At 30.3% G+C, this 9,029-nt stretch overlaps 3 protein-coding genes across 3 annotated transcripts in view; 2 read left to right on the top strand and 1 right to left on the bottom strand.

Annotated features, from left to right (window-relative positions):
• The window catches only part of LOC115233548 (ethanolaminephosphotransferase 1-like), a 4,324-nt gene extending 1,352 nt beyond the window's left edge, over positions 1-2,972 (top strand). The window contains 5 exon segments of the mRNA XM_029804034.1: positions 153-449; positions 494-605; positions 1,240-1,420; positions 1,501-1,677; positions 1,828-2,972. Coding sequence (XP_029659894.1) covers positions 153-449; positions 494-605; positions 1,240-1,420; positions 1,501-1,677; positions 1,828-1,890 — 830 coding nt within the window. The 3' untranslated portion in view covers positions 1,891-2,972.
• LOC115233546 (coiled-coil-helix-coiled-coil-helix domain-containing protein 7) lies at positions 2,960-3,908 on the bottom strand. The gene is made up of 3 exons (XM_029804033.1): positions 3,548-3,908; positions 3,293-3,391; positions 2,960-3,220 (listed from the first exon to the last, which is right to left on the bottom strand). The coding sequence occupies exons 1-3, from the start codon at positions 3,647-3,649 to the stop codon at positions 3,119-3,121; spliced, it is 303 nt and encodes a 100-aa protein (XP_029659893.1). The 5' UTR covers positions 3,650-3,908; the 3' UTR covers positions 2,960-3,118.
• On the top strand, positions 3,903-5,294 carry LOC115233545 (exosome complex component RRP40). The gene is made up of 2 exons (XM_029804032.1): positions 3,903-4,301; positions 4,474-5,294. Exons 1-2 carry the CDS (start codon positions 4,096-4,098, stop codon positions 4,991-4,993), a joined length of 726 nt encoding a protein of 241 aa, XP_029659892.1. The 5' UTR covers positions 3,903-4,095; the 3' UTR covers positions 4,994-5,294.
• Positions 5,295-9,029: the final 3,735 nt, after the last annotated feature.

Genomic DNA, 9,029 nt, shown 5'->3' with positions numbered 1-9,029 from the left:
TGTATATAAAGTTTATTTTTTATATTTGAAACAGAAATATATATAAAATTGAATTAAATGCACACAAATTTATATAAATTAGAAATTTTTATTTGGAAATTAGATGTTTTAATAATAATTTAAAATACTTATTGATAATTATTACATTGTAGATGGGATAGATGGAAAGCAGGCGAGACGTACACAAACCTCTGGTCCATTAGGAGAATTATTCGATCACGGCTTAGACAGTTGGACTGCTATGTTGATCACTGTGTGTATGTACTCAGTTTTCGGCAGAACGGATCACAGTGTTTCGCCGTTACGAATGTACTTTATACTATGGAATGTATTTATTAATTTCTATCTGAGTCATTGGGAGAAATATAACACTGGTGTGCTATTTCTTCCTTGGGGATATGATGCTTCCATGCTAGTAAGTTTACTTAAACCATAATTCATATGTGTGTGTGTATATATATCTTAGATTTCTTTTAAATTATAATGAATATAGACAATTACATATAAAAAAAAATATATGTATCAGCAGGGATGATGTTTGAAATGCTGTTTTACGTTAGTGCGCTTGTGTCCAACTTGCCAGTTGTTCTTTGGAACATATATAAGTGAGTATGCATCTTATTGTTATAGCAAGTTTTGTTGTAAAATTATTAAATCCATGTGAAAAAATTTGTCGGATAAAGTTCAAGATAGAATTATGTAGTTTTTGTACAAGTTTTTATCAGAATATTTATTAGTAAAGTCTGTACATAAATAATAATAAATATTAATAATTATAAATTTCTAATTTTTTAAATTCTTATGTAATTATAAGTAATCTTTATATATTACAATCTACCATGTTGACTTTGATATTCTTTATCCATCTAGAGCGAACATCTCTCTAATGTATTTTCTAAATAAAAATATTTGTAATGACATTTTTTTATATATTCTTACCACAGAATACACAAACATATATACATATATATGAAATATATATATATACACACACACACACACACACAACTATGTATTCTAAAGTACATATACTATGAAAACATATAATTATCGGGTTGATGTGTTATTTTCTATATATATAGAAAATAACACATCAATCCGATAATTATATGTTTTCATTTATATTTAGAATCTATAGTTGTGTTGTATTAATCTTATCTTTTGTAATTACATGCTATATATGTTACTGATACAATCTACATTACTTGTTATTTTGACGTGTACAATTTTTTTTTGTAGGTCATATAGAGATAAGAGCGGCAAAATGCGAACGTTTCCAGAGGCCATAAGGCCGTTGGTGCCTTTAATTTTGCTCTTTGCAATTTCCACAATCTGGATAATGCATTCTCCAAGTAACATTCTAGAAAAGGATCCAAGAATAATATATTTTGCTATTGGGACTATTTTCTCCAACATATGTGTAAGATTCTGTATATACGCGTGTAGTCTAAAAAACCTGATTCTGTCGATGTTATTAATTTAAATAATTCACTGTTGCAGTGTCGATTAATCGTATCACAGATGAGTAATACTAGATGTGAAGTATTACCATGGATACTGTTGCCAGTCGCAGTAGCCGCTACTTTCTCGTTTATGTTACCTAGCATAGATTTGGAATCTATGTATTTAGTCTCCATAATAGCACTGTTGGCACACATTCATTATGGTGCTTGTGTGGTAAGTTTAATGAAATATAACTATATTCTTTCTTAATCATAATTTATAATTATTATATTCTTATATGTCTAATTACATAACTTATATACTTTTTTATATATTCACACAAAGCAATTTATTTACATCATATCATCGATTTTGCAATTGCAGGTGCGTCAAATGTGTCGTCACTTTCGTATTCAGACGTTCTCCATAAAAAATCATTCCGAATGACTACTTGCCGACGATATATGTTAAAAACGAAGGAAATACGAGGTAAAAGAAAAAAAAAGTTGTTAAAACCGGCGCAGAGAAGCAAACAGGGAGAAGAGATCTGACACACATAAACATACAAACTTGTTATTAGATTTAATCACTAGGAATGAAGTTAATTATCATGACAAAACACTTATTGAAAGAACAAGGAATTCCTAGAATCACATCCTTCACGCGAGATATGATTATATAAAAATGCTACTTGCAGAGATTGTGATAGCTTTATTTTGCTTCACATATCTAACATAATCGTATCTGCTGAATTGTCTGTTTATTTCTATGCCAAAAACAAAATTCTCCGAATCCGTTCTATATTATCTTACTGTGATATATTTAATTATCCGCGCATCACTTCTTTACTTTTGAAAGGTGGTTTGTTCATAAACATTCCCCCTCATATATTCCGCTTAAAGCACTGGTTTTATACATGTATGTGTGTACAAATACTTTTTCTTTGAATGCTGCTAACTTCATCAAGCGTTAAACTGTAAAAATATACATTTCTTCGTTTTTGACACATATCGTCCCTCGGATGTTAATCAATTTACTAATAATGTAATATCTATTGTTTTCTCCTTCTCTTTTCTGTAATTTTCTTGTTTCTTTCTTTCTAAATGCTGTATAAATTATCATCGGCTATTCATATATGTTTCAATAATAGAATAATGCATGTTATAGTAATATACAAGTCATATTTAGTACAAGTTAATATATATGATAAAGGATCGAGTGTATTATTGTTTATATTAGAGTGTAAATTTGTGTTAAGATTTGTACGACTATAATTATTACATCATATGATTTCCATATGAAATTGCAATGCAAAATTCTGACATAGTCAAATGTAATTTCAATAACAAAAATTGTTTTGCCCTTTTTTACTTTAAAACGAAAATTTTTGTTTACAATTGTGTAGATACATTAAAGTAATATATTTTCAAAAAAGACGTATGTGTGAAATAAAATACATTAAAATATATACTGGAAGAAATTTAAGCTAGTAAGACATTTATTTGACAAATATTAATTTTTTTTTTTTTGATGATTTTAATATGTTTACAAGAGCTTACACAACTTTATTGGAGACTATATACAATATATTACAGTGTAATATTGCAAGACGTATTGAAAACACATAAGAAATAAAAGATATTTTTACAAAGTAAAATGGTACATACATTTATTGCTATCTAGAGTCTAGAAAATCAGCCTTTATCTTTTTGCGCTCTTCCAGAGATGGCATATATGGCCTGATACCTTTCGATTTGCGTTCGGACTGCACAGTAGCCTAAACAGGAAAAATATTTTCAGCTATTTTACAGAGAAAGAGATACATATTACATCAGAGAAGAGAACTTACCCAAAATTCTTTACAATTTTTGTAATTGACGAAGTATACTTCGCACGCCTGACGTTCTTCCTGATTAGAATCAAGGCATTTTAAAGATAAAAGGTGTTCCTTAAAAAATATAGACAAATTACAGCTGTATAAGTTCTGTTCTTTTAATTGCATTTTCTATACTCTTTTCTTATCTCTCCAAAAGAGCATAAACGAAAAAATGATTTACTTCCAGTAAATCATAATAGTATCAAAAATTATGAACTATTTGAATACCTTGTAACAAGGATTGTACATTTCTTGGTTACGTTGCATCGCATGTTTTTTTACAGGACCTGCTTGTTCCATAACGTTGTCCGAATCTTTCTGTTTACTCATTTTGCCGATGAGATTATCATATTAATCATATACATATAATCTTTCATATATATGTATAATATATTCGACATTTAAAGAGAATTAGAGAAAGAGAAAGAAAGGAGAAGGGAAAATCACAAGTGCTAAAGAAAAACAGATCGATTTCCAAGCAACGTGTACTTGCGATTTTCGTCTCATTGAAAATAAACCTTGGGCTGCCTTCGGAAACATCACCCGTGTGCACACGTGTCGTTCTATCTTTGTTTAACTTTTCGTACATAACAAAGATAGAACGACACTCGTGTGAACATGGGTGATGTTTCCGAACGCAGCCTAGAAGCATGTGAAATCTGCGAAATTTTGAAAGAGGATTTATATTGATTTATATATTTTATCATTTTGATAATAATAATAGAAAGAAAGGGAGAATAACAAAGGTAAAAAGCTTTTTTCCGAAATTGCTCGAAATGGAGGTTAGCACGGGTGATGTGGTGATGCCGGGTGATAGCTTGAAAGATATCAAGTCGATCAAAAAGGAAGGCAAAAACGAGAAGGAGAACGTGATCCTAGGACCCGGACTGCGCCGCGAAGGCGACAAAGTATACATCTGCAAAGCAGGTATCCTGAAGAAACGTGAACCGGCCGTGTACTACGTGGACAGTTATCAGAAACGGTATAGAAACAGCATCATTGCGTTCTACATTTTATATGTTCGATTCCAATATTATTTCCCCATTATGTCTCGTTACGTGTAAACCAGAAAAAGAAAACATTTTAATTCATTGTTAAAGACACCCTGTAATCGTACAATTAATTTGTCTTCATCAAATACTCTTGATGCATAGGTACATTCCCAATCGAGGTGAGAATGTGGTTGGTATAGTTACGCAGAAAAGCGGCGATATTTACAAGGTGGATGTGGGTGGGAGTGAACAGGCGACGCTCTCTTACCTGGCCTTCGAGGGCGCGACGAAAAAGAACCGGCCCGACCTGCAGGTCGGCGACGTGGTGTACGCAAAGATGCTGCTCGCTAGCAAGGATATGGAGCCTGAATTGGTATGTGTGGATTCTCAGGGCAAGGAGAACGAACTCGGTGTACTCAGCTCAGAAGGCATGGTGTTCACTTGCTCGCTAAGCCTCGTGAGGAAATTGCTCAATCCCGAGTGTCCGTTGTTCAGGATACTTGGTCGGAATCAGGCATATGAACTCGCCGCTGGAATGAATGGCAGGATATGGATTAAGGCACGATCGGTTCGAGAGACAATAGCTGCGGCGAATGCTATTCTGGCTGCAGAGTACACGCTACCTGGTGAAATGCAAAAACTTTGTGCTAGAATCGAGAAAACGTTGCTTCTGGTAGCATAATTTTAGCTCAACGGAACTAGACTTTTAAGTGTTGCGATAAGAAATGATTATCCATAAAAGTGAAATAATATATTAGACTCACAAAGAAGTTTTGATAATTTTCAAATAAAAAATATAAAAAAATAATGAGATTAAAATTCTTTCAATTTTTTAAAAAATTTTTAAACATGTTTTGAAGCCGATTCTATTTAATGTGCAGAGAATAATGATCACTCTCTATTATCAATGATGATTATATTTATTGTATCAATATCTGTAATGAATTTTGTAAATAAATCTGGAAGTTTTCTTATAATCGATATTTTATATAAGACTATATTGTAGCATGACAACCACTGTGACAACCATCCTGTGATAGTGTATTAAAACTATAGGTACAATTATCACTAAACAGTATCATTGTACGGATGCACATCGACGGAAATGACGAATGTAAGGTGTTAGCGCAAAATGATATAATTGATAATCGCATTTGACAGTTAAGAGTAGGAGTAAAAAAACTTCACAGAAAATTCAACATTTAATTTGGCTCTAACAAAAAGGAACGACAATTTTCGATGACATTCGAACGTTACGCTAGTAATCGCAAACTGTATCAATATATAAAGTACAGAGCGCTTATGATAATTTTCATTATAATTTTTCGCTGATATGTGCCTAAATGTAATAACGCTTTCATTGGTTTGCTCGAGAGAGCTGATTATATATGCATAGTCTAGACAATGATTTGCACTCAAACACAACCTTTACTCTCTCTTTCACTGGAAAACGATATTCAAAATGTTTAATTCAAATACGTTTTCGCTTAATCAAAATTACACAAAAGATGTCTTTGTACTTGGTGGAATGTATTCATTGCCATCACTTTCTAATTAAGCATATATGTGAGAAAATCATTGGCAAAACAATTTAAAAAATTTTCAGAAATCTCTTTTACTGTGTTAATAAAAAGGTAATAGAATAACACACAAAATTATTATCTTTTTTGCTCTTTAAATAAATAAATATATACATATAGCATATTTTATAAAAGGCGTTTATATATCCAATGATTTTCTATTCCTTGTCATTGCACAGCAAATATTTTAGCGCCAATAAATAACAACTTATTGTGAAATACTTAGACATATTACTGTTAACTGATTGACTATTAAATAATATAACAGAAAAAGAAAACAAAAGAGAAACAATAATAATATGATACATATCGAGTATACATAACGCAATAAAGCATATATGCAACAAAGAAGTTAAAAGATCTAGCAAACAAAACAACAGTATCGATAACAACAGAAATATTCTTATTAAAGCTAAACTATTCTTTTTGGTCGCATTTATGGCCCCTACTTCCGTCTCGCACACAGCGCTGTTTTAAAATAAAATATTATCTAAATGCTTAAAATAATTTACATTGTGACATGTTCAGGGTCGGATTTTCCTTCATACATTCGTAGATCCAAATAATCTAAAATCTTTGCAAAGAAAGCGAAACAAAAAAGGATTTCTTTAGAAAATAAGGAAAACTATGAAACACACAGAAGAAAGAATAAAATTATATATATATCTGACATTATAATCTCTTTAAATAGGCAGAGAAGTTATAATATTATAAAATTTTTATAAATTAATTATTATAATTAATTAAAATTATAATTAAGATTTGTGACATTATAATAATTGTTATTAGAATTAATTAGAATTATACAAGTATAATTATAATTTTTTTGTTTTCTACATCCGTGTGTTCAATGAAATCCCGATCCTGGGTACGATTTATTACACACTAATTATATAACAAATCACCAATAATAAAGTCAAATTGCAAGAGTTTTGCGATGTTATATGCCGTAATACATTTTTTTTCTTCACCGTTACTCTCGGTATCTGAGATTTTAATAAATGAATTATCATGCCAGAGATATAAAATGTAACAAATGTAATCTTCACAAAAAGAAAAGCAAAAAGATTTACGAAAAAAAGAAAAACATTAGGGATATCAGAAACATTAATATTTATATTACGAAACTATCCGTATATTCTGTATATTATGGAAGAAGCCCTAGCGTTTCTTTTTTCTTTCTTTCTTGTAAAAACCACACACGTATGTTCATCGCACATCGGGATGTAATTAGGCAGGCAAATATGTATGTTTGGGGACGATACATGGTGGCATTACTAGCAACCATAAACACACTATTCTATGGCATTGTGCTTAATATATATGTGTATATATATACGTTTCGTCAAGGAGTGCGCTAATAATCGAGGTATATCGAGGGGATAATTATGTAAGTTATATCTAACGATAGTGATAACGATTGTAAGTTTTGTGCACGTACATTTATCGCAGTGGTACTGATATATAAAAGCGGTATAACATTAGTACGCAGGCGAACAATCGGAAAGGAAAGGCGAGAAGAATTCTTCCTGGATGAAGATGAAAACTGCGATGATTCGATAGACTTGCAATAATCGAGGAAAAAGGGAGAGAAATTTAAGGTAAAGCATCGATAAAATGTTTTACAGAGAGCGAATAGAAATGGATTTAAAAAATGAAAATCCCAAAACAATATTTTTCGTTTTAAGATTAGAGAAATAATAATTAATTACAATATTAAATAAAATATTTAAATTAAATTAACAAATTTCTTAATTTGTTTCAAAAAAATGTTCCCCTCAATGTTTTACCTTAAAGAACTGTCAAAATATTTGCATCTATAGATTACTACAACAGCCTATAGATTATTATTGTTTATGATATGAATGTAAAATATCTGCCATTATTACTGTAGGTACACGTTTACACTCGTAATTATGTAATCTCGTAATCACATCAACTCTAAATTTTATTGTTCAAATATTTTCTATATCGTATGATTTCTACTTCACGCACTTTTGCTCACGTTATCACGTACATTTATTTAATAAGCGTGATTTTCTCTTACAATCCCTTAATCGTAGAAAGGAATAGAAAATATATTTCCTATATATAAATATATATATGGCGGTATATAAAGCGTTGATTGGTATATTTCAATTCTTCCCTTTCGCCTTCAAAATGTATTATATTTCTCACTTATTATTATGATAAGACTTTAGCGCGCGAATGCGCTTCTCTCGTCTGCTGCTAAAAATAATTTTCATATACGAGCGTTTTATATTCGTGTAGATATGCTGTTTGCCCTCCACACAGTACAATGGCAGAAATTCTATGACGCACAATGTTTTTTAAAGTTTGTTATCTTGAAAAATCCTTATACCAGTTTAGTATGTAATAATTATAAGAATAATTTGTGTGTGTGTTGGATTATACTATTGCACAAAAGACTATCTCGTCTTTAAAAAGCAAAACAGTTTTTTTTAGTAGTTTTGCTATAGGCATTCGGTATATTTATCTATATCATTATCTTTGATAAAAAGTAAGGAATTACGTGCGTAAAATTTTTAATATCCGAAAGTCTAAAGAGTCGCATTAAATGAGGAATCTGACGATGCTTTGCATGTTAAATTAAATTGATAATAATCACATTGAATTATAAAAAATTATAATGCTTTATATATAAAAGATGATTAATATTCATTAATCATAATCATTATCATACATATTCTGTGTCACATTCATAAATATCTAAATCTATCATTAATGCGTAAAAAAATTACATTATAATAAAATTTTGATTTAATTCGTTACACATATATTGTTTTTATATTAAGCAATTGTAGTTTTATGGCGTTTTAGGCAAAAGTAATACGACTCTTCCGACATATAAAAAAAGGAATGCGCTACATAAGTAACTTTCTGTGAGCGAGATTTGTCAATTAGCAAAGCGATGACATGGTATCGCGGCATAGAATCATCGTCTATCTCTTGATATATAGATAAATATTATCATCAGATTTCAGCATAATCGTAATGTATATAAAAAATTGTCTTTTCTTATGCCTAAAGTTGCATGTGATGCTTCGATTATATAAATATATTATATATGTATATATATACGTAATTTTCACATATTATTATTATATACTTATTATT

The sequence above is a fragment of the Formica exsecta genome, unplaced genomic scaffold (genome assembly GCF_003651465.1).
Source record: "Formica exsecta isolate Colony F162 unplaced genomic scaffold, ASM365146v1 scaffold178, whole genome shotgun sequence".
In the NCBI taxonomy this organism is placed as follows: domain Eukaryota; kingdom Metazoa; phylum Arthropoda; class Insecta; order Hymenoptera; family Formicidae; genus Formica; species Formica exsecta.
This window is presented reverse-complemented; position numbering and strand designations above follow the sequence as displayed.

Excerpts from the sequence above, each read along its gene's own strand:
- LOC115233545 (XM_029804032.1), top strand. The coding sequence starts at position 4,096 with ATGGAGGTTAGCACGGGTGATGTGGTGATGCCGGGTGATAGCTTGAAA. Across the intron at positions 4,302-4,473 it reads GTGGACAGTTATCAGAAACG|GTACATTCCCAATCGAGGTG; the intron begins GTATAGAAACAG and ends CTTGATGCATAG.
- LOC115233546 (XM_029804033.1), bottom strand. The coding sequence starts at position 3,649 with ATGAGTAAACAGAAAGATTCGGACAACGTTATGGAACAAGCAGGTCCT. Across the intron at positions 3,392-3,547 it reads TGTACAATCCTTGTTACAAG|GAACACCTTTTATCTTTAAA; the intron begins GTATTCAAATAG and ends ATATTTTTTAAG. Across the intron at positions 3,221-3,292 it reads AAAATTGTAAAGAATTTTGG|GCTACTGTGCAGTCCGAACG; the intron begins GTAAGTTCTCTT and ends TTTCCTGTTTAG.